Source organism: Cryptococcus neoformans, chromosome 1 (assembly GCF_000149385.1).
Source record: "Cryptococcus neoformans var. neoformans B-3501A chromosome 1, whole genome shotgun sequence".
NCBI lineage: Eukaryota > Fungi > Basidiomycota > Tremellomycetes > Tremellales > Cryptococcaceae > Cryptococcus > Cryptococcus deneoformans.
The window spans coordinates 1,387,373-1,404,361 of record NC_009177.1 but is presented as its reverse complement, the minus strand read 5'-3'; the positions used below and the strand labels follow the sequence as shown (position 1 = coordinate 1,404,361).

Sequence of the window (16,989 nt, the reverse complement as noted above, 5' to 3'; positions counted from 1 at the left end):
GTCTGAACCACCAAATGTGTCAAAAATCCGTGATGAGGAAGGAATCATGATTCGCGCAAGATCCTATCAATCTGTTCGTTCAGCCATCCTGCCCGGCTTTGAAGACCGGCATTGGGGAAGAGTGTGTATATGGCTTCTCTGGTCTGCCTCTTCGTCCTGTTTCGCCAAGTTCTATCAATCACCGATACGCCAATGATTGATACAGTAATTGACTTACACGCTCATGAGATCCTGTTTGCTTAACCAAGCTTTCAACTTATCCAAAACCTCCTCATCTTGCACTTCCTTCTCCTCGTTGATACTCAGTCCGGCCAGCCTACCGGCACCGCTTTCCGCCATAGGCCCGCCCATGCTGAATGAACTCATACGACTCTGGTCACCCATCCCCATAGCCATCATAGTACCCCTCGGTCCAGCTACCCCTCCGGCTATGCTGGCATTACCAGTATGTTGCAGTCCCATCATAGGCAAGCCCATGGTCATCATCATGGGAGATCCGTACATTGACATTGGATACTGAGTTTGAGGTGGGTAGAAGGTCGCTTGTGAAGCGAGCGAGTTACCGGTCATCATTGGATGGAGGAAACCTGGGCCGCCCATGGCCTGCTTGAATGGGTCGTACACTGAGCCAGAACCCCACATCGACATGCCTGCCATGCTCTGCACCCTCTCCACTTTTGGCTTCCTTCCTTTGCTGAATGATTTATCACCCCTCATGCTTGGGTCGCTCGATACCTGATGTAATCTTCCTGATTCATGACCCATTCCAAGCGGGGAAGAGTCTCGCCAGTAATCAGCCCCAGGTGGCAATTCTGAGGCCGATGAACGGAAAGAACGTGAGCGATTAGGGTGGAGATGTGGCCGATAGGATTGACCTGTTTGAGTCGTACGTTGAGACTTTTCGGAAGGAACTGGAGACTCGGAGTGAAGTGATGCTGCTTCCCAAGCATTCCATTCGTACTCTGGTAGTGCATGTGTGGTTAGCGCATCCAAAGGTATAGCAATAGCAGAGATTACCTTTGAAGGTCCGATAAGGAATCATCCCTTCGTTGAACGGTTCGTCATCGTCAATGACGACGGTCTTCTGGTTGCCTTCGCCAATCACTTTACTATACGAAGCATTATTAGCTCCAGTGCTCCATGTGATGAATGACGTAAAACGACTCGTACCGAGTATTGCCCCAACTGAAGTCATCCATCGACCAGAATGAATAGATGGGTAAAAACACGGACCAAACAGGGAAAGCGAGAATATAGACGAGCATCCAGCCAATAAGCATAAATTCACGTTTCAGGATAAAAATCAATGCCTGATAGATGTGTTAGCCGTTCCCGATGGTAAGGTATATAGATATATGACATGAACTCACTTGAAGACCGTAGGTTGCTCCAATCATTGCCAGCGATATAACTGGAATCGCCGCCTTACCCGTAGATACGACAATGACAAGATAGATAAGCTGCAAACTACTTGTGAGCCTCTGGAAATGCAGCGATGACAGGGAGAGTAGGGCAGTTACTCACATAACCACACGTGGCCGGCAGGATGATCGTACCAAGTAAATCCAGGAAAACGACCCATCTCATCGAGAAGAGACAAAATCCACACATCTCTGGCAAGAACAACAGTTCTACAAGGTTATGGATCGTGGAGTTGATCCATCTTCGTCTTTGCGAAAGTAGTACCGACCATTTCGAGGGAGCTACCGTGTATGCGATAGCGTCAGGTGTAAACTTCATCTTGAAAGTGGGGAAGTTTTTCATCATCAACGTCGTTAGGTATCGATCTTCACCCAGTGAGAAAAGGTTCTTTTTATGCAGCGTATCGACATTGGGCTCGGCGTATTCATCAATGACGACTGAGGAGATGATCACTGGCCGACCACCTTCTGCTGTACGGATGCGGTAAACTGAAAAACAGCCAGGAAGACAAGTGACGCTGCCGAAAAGGGACTCAAAAGCTTTCGTAAGGTGGTGGGAGATGTAGTATTCATAGACCTGATCATCACTACGTCAACCCAACTTCCACGTTAATCAGACACTTAAGCTCACCTGAATCATAGTAGTCAAGCTCTCATTCTCATTGGCAAGCTTTGTTTCACCGCAGATACCGATAATTTGTTGATCGTCTGCCGTACAAGCAATAAGCCTGTTGAGCGAATCGGGAGCCACACTCGTATCGGCGTCGACCTGGAAAATATACTCGTAGAACGCTGGATCTATACCTATGACATTGCGCATCTGGTGGTAAATCTCCAACTCAAGCGGCGTCATGGGGGCGTCGAAATGGACTCGGTTGAGATATTGCATCAATAAAACTTGGGAATCACGTTTTCCTCTGTTACCGGGCTTGGAAATTTCACTAGGTTTGCCGACTTTAACAACAACAATATACCTGATATTGTTTCAGTTTGATAGCAGACAAGATCCGGAAGAGAGACTCACGGAACGACGTGCCCTTCAAACTCGTATAGCCCGGAATACACTTTGCCATAGTTCAACTGTTTACTTCCTTCACCGATACTTTTGAATAATAAAGGTTCCGCCTCAAGCTTATCGTCTACACCCAGCAGATCAAGCACGATCCTAGGTGTCGGTCGGTTATTCCCGCTACCGACAATGTTTCCATCACAAATGATAAAGATGAGCTTGCGCTTGTCGTCATAATTGAGAGCCGCAAGAGAGTCGATTGTGCGCTTGAGTGATTCTTCACCTTCAGTATAGCAAGGTACTTGGCAAATGACAAATTTATCGAGCAGTTCAGGCTGACGTTTGGATCCGAGTTGCAAAGCCGCAAGGACTATGGGATCAGCCCAAGATTCTCATAACGTGACTCACATTTGGAAGCGATGGTAGCGATGAGAATGATACTGAACGCTAACAGCAGATAATTCTGAACAGTACACTTGGGCGTCTTTCTGAAGTCCAACTCTCCGAGGTAGAACGCATTGTTCAAACAGGTCATCTGGTTTGCTGCATCTTCGGCCGTTAAAGCAGAAAGCTTTTCGTCCATATCCTTTGTGATATCTTGCCCGGCAGATGTCTGAAACAAATCAGAAATATCAGAGTTGAGGAAAGAATAGTTGGGAAGATCGGTCCCGGATGACGACGAGTAGTATGATACGGTATAGATGTAGTTGCTCAAATCATAGACTTTATTATTGTAAATGGCCCAATATCTATCTTTAATCAGCCAGATGAAGCAGTCAACTCGAAAGCCTGGACTCACTTGCTGTCCGAATCAGCGCCAGATGCTATAGAAGACTTGTCAAAAACATAGTATCCCTTGTAGTACTCTTCCAGAGCGGGATTCAGGGTGTCAGTGTACCAGTTGATATCGTTTAGCTTAGTGTCCTGATCTGTCTGCAACGGGCCCGACGTATGCACTGCGTACTGGACGATGGGTGTAAAGTTGGAGTACATCAGTGTAAGGTCGGTAGAAGTGACGAGATTGGGACATGCAACAGTCATCGGCATGGGAAAGTAGTTGGTCAGATCTTGACCAGCGAATTCGAGCATAAGAGCAGATGAAGTTGTATATGAGGACAAGTCAGAGTGTTGAGCTTTGTAAAAATTTGTGAACTAGAATATTAGCTCGTCATCAGCCTGTTTGGAACTTACGTCGTAGACTTTTCCGGCAATAGCAGCATAGTAATCATCGTCACCTTGATGCGTTGCCAGTTCCGTCTCATTCCAAGCTTTGTCGCTATCCGGACAGAGCAGCTTCCCGAAAAAGATGATGTAGAACAAGACAACCGCGCAGGACAAACAGATCATCATGAAGATTGCCAGTTTCTCTCTCCAGGCCATCCTCACATCCGCTCGCTTCATCCTTCCAAGATGAACCAGCAAGAACGAAGGGATCCACCAGGTCAACATCCATGTGATTCTGATCCACCATCGTCGAGCATTTGTCGTCGCCATGACTTCCGTTGCATGCACCTTTTTCTCCTTGAGGGCCATTCCGTCTGCTTCCAGGTCGGGTGTGTAAGGGGCAGGGTCCAGAGGTGCTTTGATGTCGCTATCATAAGGAGCGGAATACGATGGGCGCTCGGACCATATCGTACCGTCGTGCTGTTCGTACCCATACGGTTCAGCATCTTCGTAGCCTACGTTGCGGCCTGGCCGTGGGGTTTCATAGAGTGGTTCCTCAAAGGAGCCTGATCGGTCTTGCTGCAAGTATGGCTGATGACGAAGGTTTGTGAATTGCGACTGATTTGGAACAGCACATAGGTCCCGCTGAGCGTATGGGTTTGGCCGGTCGAAACTGGTTGATTGTCTGCGCGGATCATGATTACCGTCAACAGGAGAGCTTTCTTGAGTGTCTGCAGCTGATCTCTGGTCGAGATGAGAGAAGCGATGAGATGGTGCTTCTGAGCTGGTTGGCGGCATGGTGGCGGTGTCTGCGGCTTGGCTGTGAGAGCGTTCTTCCCGCTGTATCCCTCGCAGAGACCTACCCGTTGGCGTCGACTGCACAAAATATCCAAGTCAAAATTAGGAAATGAGGCGGAAGAGGGTCCAAAAGCCCCCAAGCTGCTCGTCGACAGAGGCGCGAGGTCCGTGCGCCAAGGGGAGGTGTCAGTAGGGTGATGTCCTTGTAGCGCCGAGGGCAGGACGGATCTTGGTTTGTTTGCCTTTTCGTGTGAGATGTTGATATAAGCTCACATCCGATGCAGTTTATTCCTTTCTCCTTGAAGCATGAGACCCTTGAAGCCAAAGTAAATTATCTTCGCCTCGTTTCACACAATCCCCGTCCCTCGATCAACAAAACACATCGTGAAAAATCCCAGAAACACGTACGCGTATTGCTTTCCCTACTCGTTCTCCCCTGTCACTGGGCTATAGCCATACCCGCCCTTTACACGTACCCTTGGCCGACGGCTTTCATGCTCCATGGCTATACAATTCACCTGTGAGTTACATCATATGCTGTGCCTTATGTACCGCTTTTTGTCTGTAAAAATGACCCGTTCCCAGGAAAAAAGAACAACAAAGGCGGCAAGGCTGTTTCACCTCCACCGGATAATGAAGAGTCCGGAGATCTCTCACCTGAAGCATCGATCGGGTGCATCGGCGGGTGCATCGGGGACCGATGGCATACGAATGAATACGTCATCATTTGTTAGACTGACTACTACTTAACACAACGTCGTTGGCCTCCTCTACGTACTGCATGCCTAGAAGTCAGAAGTTCGAACTCACCAAATACCGATACAATGGACAGGGTGTGGAAAAGCTACCAGGAGATATAAAATATCAATCCACAGTCACACAGAAAGATAAATGCATACACCTATGCAAAACTAAACTCTAAATTCTCCGGTGCTGAAAAAGTGGACCATACATGAACACTAATGATGGATGATCAGCAGTAGCCCACATATCACTCCTGCTCATCTCCTCGAGCGTGAACTGGTAGGCAGAGTGATGAGCATAACCCAAAAGCCACTTTCGTCTTCGAGAGAATCGTCAAACCTCAAGAACTGATTACTGGAAAGGGGGGGCGCTTTGGGAAGAAACGGTGAAAGAAATCCAACAACAATTTGTCAACAAGAAGCAGTAAGGCGTCGTGGCGTATGATGACTTTCCTCCATCAGCAGCATAATTAAATGGGAGACGGTTTGCGGAGGTGCTGATTACGCATAATAATCTAGCTATATACACCTACGTACTAAGCAGGTAATACTCAGTCCCGACAGGAATGTATACTACTATTATATCTTCCCAGCGAATATTATATGCGTACAATGTACATAACCCAACCCAGGAACCCATTGACAGAACAATGCAGATAGCAACATGTGAATAATCTTTTTTTCCTACAATTCTTCCTTTTCAGACAAGGTTCCATCCTCTTGCAATAGCCGTGAAAACTAAGACGCGTCGAGTCCGTCAGCTCTCTATACAGGGCTCTGGATGTATTGAACGGTGTTGGGAAACTTACCGCGACCTGTTGCTCTTTGAAGTCTCCTATACTGACGACACCCCTGGCCAACGGCATCCTACTCAGTTCCAGCACTTGCATCCCTCTTCTCTGAGCTGGCTTGTCTCCGATCGTAGACTTTTTGCCTGGTATATGACTCGCGCATTTGCTGATAAGGGTTAAGCAAAGACAGTGATCAAAATAACATATGAACTCACTCTTCAGGTAAATGGTATAATGCAACTAGATGATTTTTCACCAGCAATGCCAACCCGACCACGATGCTCGCTTCCGCCAGTCTGCTCGCGTCGATACTTTCCCCGCTTAATTTTCCCAAGGGCACCTTCTTTCCCTCAAGTGACTCAGTCGACTCACCCTCCAAGGCTGCTTCTTCCATGAGTGCGGCGAGGTGAGAACAAGTGGACACAACTCTGTTAAGGGCTTGAACGACAGTCATGGGTTCTTCTTGTAGCTTATAATCCAAAGTTGCCAGGTTTTCGGCAAGATACAAAACCAGGCCGATGTCCTTGTATAGGTGTCAGTTAGTTTGATGGGCTGAAAGATCCGCTGAAACTTACCATGTGATCCTCCAAATCCCCATCGAACGCCCTACATAGAGCCTTCAAAAAATCGTGCCTCCAGCTCCTCTTCTCGTGCAACATGACATACCACTTTGATAGCAAAGCGACACCATTACGATGTCCAGAGGGCTCTGCAGAGATATTACGCTGATATTGGTAAGACGCTTTGGCCGAATCCATGAACAAGACATGGATAAGGCTCGCATGTTTGGCGTGAAGTGTGTTATGCAGAGCGAGAGCTCGTTCAGATACAACTGGATCTTCGGCGGTCTCCAACGTGACAAGGATAGGGACAGTCTGTATTGATTATTAGCCATGAAGGGAGGAATTCAGCCAGTTCGAGGATTACCCACGTGAACAGGCGAGTAGAGCCCTTGATTGACGACAAATGTGAGCACATCTAGAGCAGCATTCTGTGCAGGGATATGTTGAGATCTGGCACATTCAAATATATGCTCGATGTTGTTTTGCACGATAGTCGTAGAATAGCTACATGTATGTTTGTCAACATCAGATGCCTCCTTTACTTTAGGTTAGACGTACTCTGAATCTTGCAACTCCTTGGCATTTCCGATAAGCAAGCTCACATCCTTTTTTGTATCCACACCTTCGACCCTCTTCCTGACTTCCGACGCTAAAAACTCATGAATAACACTCAAAAGTCTCGCGCGGGCATCCATATCGCCTGAAGCGAACGTGTCCTGCATCCATTGGACAATCTCTGGCCGTTGAAGGAGAGAAGGGTAAGAACGAAAAAGGGCGCCTAGACAAATGGTGGGGGCAGATTGAGCGGAGTACATGCGAGCAAAGTCGAGATAGATCTGGGAGAAGTACTCTGAAATAGGCTGGGGAGTGATCTTGCGCAATTCTCTATCGACAGCTATGGCGTCATAAGTCGATTACCCGTCAGGCATACAGCAGTCTACTCACCAAGGTCGTCCTTAGCAACTATGTCCAAGTTGCAACCTTCAGCAATAAGGGCCGTGATATACAGCATCATTGCAGATGCTTGATTCAGCGCCGGTACCTTTTCATTTGAAAAATCTTTGATCTGTCGCCAGACTGGCCTGATCTTAGCCTCGCATGCTCTGAGTACCGTGATCACTTTCATCCAATCCTTGGTCAGATAATTTGTCACGGCACAGAAACAACCAATGGTTTCTCGCAAAGCCTGAAAACCGCCCGATGGCTTGCTAATCATTGGCATAAGGGACTTGGTGAGATCCAGGGCAAAAGTCGAAGCTGTACGAGGCATTCGAGGGATACACCTTTGGAAAATGCGGAGAAGAAGCTCATTCGTCGCTTGATCATCGGCCTGGCGAGGATCAGTATAAGAATGTTTGATAGTATCTGAAGAGAACCTACGTTGGCAGGCGGTCTGAGATAGGTCAACAGAACGCTGGCTTTTTGGGTGTCAACCTGTGAGGGGTCGCTGCCAGCTATGAGCCAAATTGCTTTAATGTGGCTTAGAGAGTCAAATTCGATTTGCTCCGTGGCGTCAATCAATCGGGCAACAAGGTCGTCAATTATCTTGCCGAAACGGTATTTCTGGCCGACATTTTCGCACTCCTTGAGTACCTAGAAATAGGCGTGATCAGCTGATAGGAATGAAATGGGTTAGGGTCCCGTACCTCGTCCATGGCCTTCTCGAGAACGGCGTACGATCCTCTATAATCGCTTAGGATGTCAACTAAGAGCGTCGCTGAATCACCTCCTTCATCTGAAAAAATTATCTCAGTCAGTGTCTTGGTTGAGAGATCCTGTACTATTGTCAGAAAAGGGGTCTGATGCTTGAAAACTAAGGTTTGCCCTACCTTAATTCCTGGATCACGGTCATCCGTTAAAGCAATCATCTTGCAGCAGATGTCGATTTGCATCTTTTTTTCTTCCATCGTAGCAAAAATGCCTTTCAGGATCTTGATAACTCTCTTTCGTACGCTTAAACCAGTATCCTTCATGTTTCTTGTCAACCTTTTGATCTCCAGCCGCCAGTTTTCACTTACCATAACGCGTAGAGCAATCTGTGGGTAATACTGCGTAGCAAGCTCGGGTTTCTGAACAAGATACTTGCCAACAAGCTCCACGGCTGCATCTCTCACACCTGGTGACACGTCGGACAGTCTTTCCTCCAGAGCAAGGCGAAACTGGCGCTACATAACCACAGGTCAAGAGTTTTTCAACGAGGTCTCTTCGCGCTTACTCACCAGCCGAAGTACATCTGGATCCACCATAACGATACTTCCGACACCTCTCAGAGCCTTGGTACGGATAGCAATGATTGGGTTGCCCAGTGCTGTAAGTAATGCGTGGATGATGGGGTCAATAGCGCTCTGTAATGATCTACCTCGAGATACAGAGATAGAAGCTTGGACTGCTTGTTCTGCTTGCTTGGGATCGCTGGTCCTAGTCAGTCACCACGGGACAGAGCTACATACTGTACTCACTTGACTTCGAAAAGCTTATCATCCGTCATCCAAACATTCCGGAGAGTTGTTTTAAGCATCATACCAATAGACAGTAGTTTCTGGCCCATCTCTTGCGCTTCATCATCTTTCTCTGCCGCGAGCTTCTCGACGATTGATCCAGCCTTTTTGATACCATTTTGGAGCTCCTGAGCCCAGATGACAGAAGCCATATCCAGGGAACACTGTTTGTCAGCTTTAATACCGCAAAATTTCACTTACAGTGAAGGAATTGTCATCATGTGCTGCAGAGTTGAGGAATGTACGAATGGAAGCTTGGGCTTCGATGAGTTTCTTCAGGTCATCAATGCTGGCTTCAGAAATCACCTACACACACTGTTACCACAAACGCATCTCGAGTAAAACGTGCATTTACTCACCTCATCGAGAGCAGCCACTCTAGTCACACCTGTCATCTCCATACCTAGCGATTTCAGCTTCGCAGCGATATCTGCCAAATAGTCCAACGCAACAGTCTTGGAGGCAGTAGCTTCTGTCCCGGTCTTTGAATCGTCTAAAGAACTAACCATGATCCTAGAAAAGACGCTCAAATATAGGGAAGCCGCTGGCCACTCGGGACGATATAGGACAGTGAGAAGATCGTTCATGAAGAGACCAAGAATCGTCTTGTAGTCGGCATCATGAGAGGTTTTGGTAGCTTTAGTGGTCGTTGCTTTTGATAAGACGTAGCTAGCTATCATCGTGGCGGAGCGAACAGCAGACTCTACGGTTTCTGCACAGATTCGAGCCTCTTCCTCTTCCACGTCCTTTTTTTCCTCAGCGGGCCTGTCCAAAACTTCCATATCCGCAGCTGAAGAGTGTATCTTGCGTATTTTGGTCATAGCACCATATGCTGAAGCTTGAACGAGCTGGAGCAAGAGGGCACTGAGAGCATGAATGGATTTGCCATTTGCCAGTCTGAGTTTTGATGAGCGTCTACGGAAGCCGCAATTATATGTGAAGGTAAGCGACTCACTGGAAATGCGTTTGGTCGTGGCTTTGTCCTGGTATTCCAACAAGTGAACTCAGGACTTCTTCAATGATCCATTGCCGTTGCGCATCATATCTCGCGAACGCCTAACGTAGAATGAGTGTATTTACTACCTCGAGTAATGCAAACTTACTCCTCTTAGCAGGCTCAAGGCCTCCATCCTCAAAGTTTTCACGATTGCCATTCCTTCTCTTTCATGCTTCTTCTTCGCTCCTGGATCCACGATAAACAGTGGTTCTTTTGCGAGATAGACAATTTGGATGATGAGAGATTCCGAGAAAGCAAAGTTCTCTCTGCTAATCATGGAAGTCAAGCGGGGTAAGGTGGAGCAGATGGACTGGGCGATGGCTGAAATCGTGACGTTGTGAAAATAAGATGATAAAGGCATCGACAGCTTCCCCTTCTTGGAATTTGCCAATTCTTCTTGGACCACATGAGCTAGCGTCGATGAAGCGATCTCTGCGAGAAACATCAGTGAAGATAACGCCGACAACACACAGCACATACTTTCGCCAGCCATGCCTTGCAGAACGGGGACAACGACTTGCGCAAGTTGTTCTTTGATCATCTGCACACATGTTGATAACAGATCCTCAGAGTACACCTGTATTATGTCAACCCTATTATCTTTGAACCCAGCTTGTGTCACTTACCTGTTTAGACAACCCTTCAGAGTCCAGCAGAACAAAGCAACATTCTGCAGCGGCAACGCCTCTGCGTAATCTCAACAGAGTTTCTTCGCACTGCGCCATGCGGGTATGGGGTATCTCTTCTTCAAGGTCCTGTCCCTCATTTTTGAACGCATTCACAGGTTTCAGGGGTGAAACACTTCCAGTCTTGGACTTTCCCTTCTTTTTCTTGAATTTTTCATCTACATTGATCGCCTTTCGGTCATCAGGAAAAGCAGATGTTCCTTCCGCATCCCGTATGCATTTCTCCAAATGTCTCAAAAGCCCATTGACAGCTGTTAAATCCCATCCTCGCGCTTCGCCATCAGTCTCAGATCCGCTCTTCTGTCGCTTCTTTGTCGACTGGACACGTATGATATATCGTATAATTTTTGCCATAGTCTCGGTGGAGAGAAGGGCGTGTGTCCCTTCCTTCGAGATATGGGCAAAGTATTTGGCATTCGCCAATTCAAGGTCCCGAAAAGTGGGATTGGCTGGAAAAGAGTCTGACTCCTCTGATATATCTTCAAGTAACGTATGAAGCTTCTGCCAAGCAGCTGTTTTGAGGTCGCGGTCAGCACGATCTTAGAAAATGACACAATGACGGCACATACTACGCATATCTCTTTCTCCGGTCCTTCCACTCATCTGCACTTGCATATCGACACCTCTATTGCCGCTGGGACTCGAGCATCTCTCCATTGTCCAATCACCCTGTTCGTCTTTCCCAAGTTCATCGCCCCAATCCAGCTTATCTTCTTCCTCTTCTTCCTCCTCCCGGTCGGACTTTCGGGGCTGCTGAGGAGTCGCGAGATGCATCGGAATCTTTAACGTAATTTTATCTTTTTTTTCCTCACCAGAGCTAAGGCCTGAGCTAACGCTCATACTCCTCTCTGCCATACTCAACGACCTCATACCTATTACACCGTCGGCAGGATGATTGTTAGACTGGGCCCATATAGGAGATATCTCCTTCTTCCCTCGTGGTTTTTTTGACGGGGATGGTCCTGGAAGGCCCAGTGGGTCGGGTGAAGATGAGAGGGCAGGAGAGGACATGATGCGATCAGCTGTTGGCGTGGAAGCTATGGATGAAGTCGGGTGAGGAGAACGCATAGCCGTAGAAGGAATAGAGGGACGTTTTGCGGGAGACATACCACGAACTAGTGGGAGAGTAACAGATTCGTTGAATTGCTGTTGTTGTTGTACACTCGGTTGGGAAGAGAAAGAATATTGCTGTTGAGGGAAAGGCTGTGCTTGTGTCTGGAGTAGGGAATGGATTTGGGAGCGTGAGTGTGGCTGTGGGTGTGGATGAGGATGTGGGTGTGGGACAGGTTGAGGATGAAATTGAGGGACCATAGATGACGGGGAATGATATCGCGGTTGAGGCTGAGCATAGGCTTGAGGATGCGCTACAGGCTGCGCAAGCTGCTGTTCCATGCTTCTTGACAACGTGTTATCCACGAAGCGCTCAAAAAACTGTTTATCATTATGAACAGTCATACTATTGGCCATGAGGCCGGGCGTAACAGGGGAGGTAGATGTCGAGTTCCCGACGCAGCAGCCATTGTGGGTCGATGTGGTAGGGGTTGACGGGGGCATATAGGCTGGAAGGAAATTATACGACATCGATGGAGTATTCGAGTAGCTAGCAGGAGCTATATGAGGTTGTGATTGATGATCTGAGACTGGTGTAGGCGGCCCTGAGTAGTATCGAGGATGCTGAGGGGCGGGAGGAGGCCTTGTAAAATCATATCCCAATCAGTATTTCCTCTGTATTTCCTTCCATGAAGCTTACCCTTGGGCATAGTCATACACTCCTCGTTGTCTTTCTAGCAGTTGCTGTATCTGCATGTCTGTTGATTGCTTCATAGCCCAGTCTTCCGCTGTCTGAGGCTGTTCCACCCTGTCAAATGCTTGGGCATACTGAGGATATATTTCCCTTGACGGAGGAGCGCTTTGAGGGAAAGCATGATGAGGAGAAAGGTGCTGAGCCACTAAATACCGACGCGTCAGCTTTTGATTGTAAAGAGTAATATATGAACCCACATACCCCGAGCGGTAGGCGCATAGGTCATGAAAGGATACACGCTCAAAATACTAGATGGGTCTTGATGCCTTCCGCTTTGGTTCGTCTGACCTTGGCTTGCAGGAGATCGGTAGCTGTGACCATAGTCTGCTTGGTCAACCTGAACGAGCGGATGTTGTTGAGGCATCTTCTTTTGAGAAGCCACAAGGAAGAAATGAGGTTGGAAAAGAACAGCGGAGACTGCGGGATGCTACTTGCTAATGTTCTTCCATCCTCAATCCTCATACAACTGTCACTGCATGCATGCACAGACCCAGTCGCGTCAACCGAAACGGATTATCGCGGAACCTGTTGATTCAGTACGTTATTTAATTACAAGTGAGGAAGAAGCTGCCCACCACGGCGGTTCCCGCTTATAATTACCGATTTCTTCTTCAACAACGTATCAATTAATTATTGTTCTTCTTCTTTAAATTAGTTACTTCTCTCATCTTTCTTATTTACTTCTTCGTAAAAAAAAAAAAACAAGGGCCGCCTGCCGTCCCACTTGTTCCTGTAAATTACGTAATGTATGACTCCCTGACCCAGCAGCGAGGACCCGAAATTTTCTATCTTTCTTTTCTCTTTCTCTTTTCTCCTTACAGTGACTGCACTTCGTTAATCTGGAACTACACTTCCCTCGCGAGGTTGTTCCCTTCAAATAGTGCACAGAAAAAATAATCCGCTTGGTTTCGTTAGCTGCTGGCACGTCCGGAAGGACATTCATATAGCCAGTTTCTTGATAGTAGCCTTGCGACATTACGCATTCTTTTCGTTATATCCAGGATATTCCTTCGCAATACTATTAGCCAGAATGTATTCCTCATACCACTCGCCTTTGGGCATCTTCTCCCACTCTTCTCACTTCTGCCGATTGTGACAAAGGCCACCTTCGATGTATCAACAACCATCCAACATGAAATCATTAAATAGAATATTGTCATTGCACTTGTTGTCATTTGATTGAATCTCTCTGCTACTCTATTCAATTCTTTTTTTTTTTCTGGCGTATATCTCAAAGAGTGATCTGGTGTATGCTACCAGACTTGGATGAAGTAGTTTTGAGCTTGGGCCCTATTAACTGAATTCTTGAGACTTATTCTGCTCATCACTCTCAGTACATAGTAGTTAAATAATGGGACAAAGAGCAAATAATTAATTAATTAATAACTTTTGTATTCATCTAGGAACGAACTTACTTAAGTATCGGCTACAACGACCGCCGGGGGGCGACCGCCCCACATTCGTCCATCTTCAGGTATTATTTATTGCACGCACGTACAGCTAATTAAACCACTCTGACGTTTTATGTTGGACATTTCAATGATTTTCTTTGACAACGCCTCGAAGCTAATTGATCCATCCATGTCGACTAACTTCTCCAAGCATGGCATTACCAGGTGAATACCCCTACACTCGCCTAGCTCAGCATGGGCAGAACCATCCGGAGGATGACTGGGAATCTTCCGACTCTGATTCTCCTCCTCACTTGGCCTCTCGGGGATTGAATATGCCGTCAACGCCGGTGCGAGCCGGCTACTCAGCAAATTCCAATGTTTCTGTCTATTCTTCAAGACAACCTCGGCGACAAGGACCCCGCCGACGGGTAGATGCTCGACCAGTCACCCCCCGACGGAGTCGGCTAGCCCCTCGCGCACCCGAACGTAATGCTGCGGCCTTTGGCACTTCCCTCTCCTACATTCTCACACCTGTCCGTCTAATGCTTTACCCTATCCAAATGATATGCTTCCCCTTCTTCGCACACTTGATCAACGTTCTCATACTCGTTGCCCTCGCCACCCTAGCTGGGTATGTGATTATACCCCGTTTTCCGGGCTGGATTACAAGTCTCCTCTCCCGTATAATGAGCTATGTTTTTAAGTCTTCATTTTTTGATATACGGGGGCTTGGGGACTTAAGCAAGGATGTCATGGATTTCTCCGCACGTGCACTTGCCACACCTTCGTGTACCCTAACTGGCCTTTTCTGCGCCCACTCCCTCTTCACTACTTCCCACTCCTCAACCACCACTCAGGAAGCTCCTGACAATATCGGAGCGATGGCCAGTCCGTTTTGGAAATGGCTCACCCCTCAGCCAAAAGAGGAGATTGATATAGGCCTAGTGGCTCAAGGACTGACGAAAAGAGTTAAATGGGCCAGGAATATATTTGATAGCGTGAAACTGTTGGGAGAAGAGCATGTTATTGATCCTCTGGATCCCGTCAGGTGAGTTTGATTCTGCCTTAGGATGAGCTGATTGAATCACAGGATATGGCAGATAGGAGCGATGATGACGTATGGGACGCAGCAGGATATGGGGGTTGGCGAGCAGGTCATAAAGGTGTGTTGTCTCAACCAACGAAGAATGACTGCTGAACATGCATAGCTGGGTGACTACTCGCGTGACTTGATGGATCAACTTTCATTCATCGACTCTACTAGCGTCGACAAGTTTAGCTGGATTCAATGGGAGGTAAGTATCGTCTTATTATCCACCAGTCATTCATTTATCTCCCCTTCCAGTTTTCCCGTCTACTCCTCTCTCTCTCCTCCGCCCATCCCCCATCGCCATCACAGCTCTCCAAAACCCTACACCACCTCCTACATCGCATTACTTCCACCCTCGATACCCTTCACTCTCTCACTTCTCAGTCTACCATCCATGCCACCCGTGCATCCGCCCTAGGAAGGGAAGTATGGCTCAAATTACAATCCCTCCAGCGCGATCACCAGATGGAGCTTGATGAGGCCCCAGCTTGGAGCCGGGGTGCCCTAGGAGAGGCTGTTAGTCGTGGGAAACGCGCACTGGTCGGAGGCCCTCTGAGTAGAGGGGAAATAATGAAAAGGGATTTGATGGTAACGCAAGAGACCATAAGGACAATAAGTAGCCTGGTGAGAGCCTTGGAGAATACGAGGCGGACCATTATGGGGTTTAGGGATCAGATAGGGATGTTTGATGCGTCGATGATGGGGTTTCACTTAGCAGCGGGTGCAGAAGAGGAGGAAGGCGGTTTGGGATTAGGGCCGGAAGAAGAACTGAGGATTTTGGGGGAGGTCATTAATGGGTTTGGGACGGCTGTCGGACAAGAAAAGTTACGCTGGGAGATAGGAGATGTGTACCGAGGAGGGACAGAGTTTTTGGAGATTGCCAAATGATAAAAGTTAGTTGTGCATAAAGATGAACACCTGGTTCGATGAATTTCGGCTGTATATGATCTTATACTCTTTGAGTCAAGTCGCCGTTGATAGTTCTACCGGCGCCATGATCAACTTACACTAAATCCTTTTCCACACTGCCAGCTTCTCTCCACCCGGCGCTCCAACCATCCTCGTCGGCTCTTCAATATCTTCACTCCAAACCATCTTCCATCCCTGTTCCTTCAGTAGCTCCTGGTAGATTTCCTCCGAGAGTGCAAAGGGCGGCCCACCAGATTTGGCAGATGGTGGAAGGGGGTACATAAGGGTAATGAGTATAGGGTTTGTGTCGGCAGCAATGTTGGCAAGGTGAGTTGTTTGGCGGGCCCATTCCTGTCGGAGGGATGGCGGAAGGGCACACAGGAAGCTAACAGGGCGTGATTAAATGATTTAATGGCCAGGAAAGACAGAGATCTTACGTATAATCATAGATAAGGTCGAACTTCTCTAATGGGTCGTACGTGAAAAAGTCTTGAACCAATATATCAGCCTTGCCAGATGTACTAGGCTGTGAACCTATCCAACTATGTATCTCTGCTTGAGTGTTTGCACTGTCGTGAGACCCTCTATTACTTACCGTCTTGCAGCTTCAACTCCAGTAGGGGCAAGATCCAAGCCTATAGCATCGAGACCTGTACTGGCAAGGAGGTGGACGTCGTAGCCCTACGAATCGTTAGTTACTACGAGGCTTTATTGGCTTACCCTACCACATCCCGGAACCAGCGCTTTCCCGCTCTTCGGTACACCTAACTCCCTTGCAATATCTGACTTTAGGAACTTAACGAAAACTGGATGGGCGGCGGATTGGTCGAATGCTGTCCTTCCTTGAGCCCTGCCAATGGTCAGCACTCGATGGAAGGAGCAATACCAATGAAACACACCACCGCTCTTCCCAAGCATTATCGTCACCAGAAGCCTGGGCCATAGTGAATGATCAATGATTCGATACTCTAGTCTCTGGTGCTCGAAATGGAAATATGAAAGGAATGAGACAAATAAGTATCTGGTAAAAGAGTGCTGCAGGCTCATTAGTTCTCCGGCTAGCAAACAGGCTTTTACCGAAGGCACGTCTAATGATGGCATCGCGTTTTCGGTTTGCGTGGG

At 47.6% G+C, this 16,989-nt stretch overlaps 4 protein-coding genes across 4 annotated transcripts; 1 reads left to right on the top strand and 3 right to left on the bottom strand.

The window, feature by feature from the left end:
- Positions 1-44: 44 nt before the first annotated feature.
- CNBA5110 (hypothetical protein) lies at positions 45-4,392 on the bottom strand (the record flags this gene model as incomplete). The annotated part of the gene is made up of 11 exons (XM_772720.1): positions 45-156; positions 218-962; positions 1,018-1,109; positions 1,171-1,310; positions 1,371-1,460; positions 1,525-1,998; positions 2,053-2,395; positions 2,446-2,800; positions 2,839-3,179; positions 3,230-3,582; positions 3,622-4,392. 11 exons carry the CDS (start codon positions 4,390-4,392, stop codon positions 45-47), a joined length of 3,816 nt encoding a protein of 1,271 aa, XP_777813.1.
- Positions 4,393-5,819: 1,427 nt separating this feature from the next.
- On the bottom strand, positions 5,820-12,700 carry CNBA5100 (hypothetical protein; the record flags this gene model as incomplete). The annotated part of the gene is made up of 21 exons (XM_772719.1): positions 5,820-5,873; positions 5,945-6,092; positions 6,142-6,449; positions 6,502-6,801; positions 6,858-6,993; positions 7,048-7,384; positions 7,435-7,819; positions 7,870-8,082; positions 8,136-8,264; positions 8,319-8,456; positions 8,508-8,654; positions 8,709-8,901; positions 8,949-9,151; positions 9,189-9,293; positions 9,347-9,884; positions 9,943-10,043; positions 10,091-10,561; positions 10,611-11,182; positions 11,240-12,363; positions 12,421-12,619; positions 12,676-12,700. 21 exons carry the CDS (start codon positions 12,698-12,700, stop codon positions 5,820-5,822), a joined length of 5,826 nt encoding a protein of 1,941 aa, XP_777812.1.
- A 1,377-nt stretch (positions 12,701-14,077) lies between these two features.
- CNBA5090 (hypothetical protein) lies at positions 14,078-15,846 on the top strand (the record flags this gene model as incomplete). Its single annotated transcript, XM_772718.1, has 4 exons — positions 14,078-14,916; positions 14,959-15,031; positions 15,077-15,163; positions 15,214-15,846. The coding sequence occupies 4 exons, from the start codon at positions 14,078-14,080 to the stop codon at positions 15,844-15,846; spliced, it is 1,632 nt and encodes a 543-aa protein (XP_777811.1).
- A 120-nt stretch (positions 15,847-15,966) lies between these two features.
- CNBA5080 (hypothetical protein) lies at positions 15,967-16,810 on the bottom strand (the record flags this gene model as incomplete). Its single annotated transcript, XM_772717.1, has 5 exons — positions 15,967-16,252; positions 16,305-16,409; positions 16,463-16,548; positions 16,588-16,717; positions 16,767-16,810. 5 exons carry the CDS (start codon positions 16,808-16,810, stop codon positions 15,967-15,969), a joined length of 651 nt encoding a protein of 216 aa, XP_777810.1.
- Between the last annotated feature and the right edge of the window lie 179 nt (positions 16,811-16,989).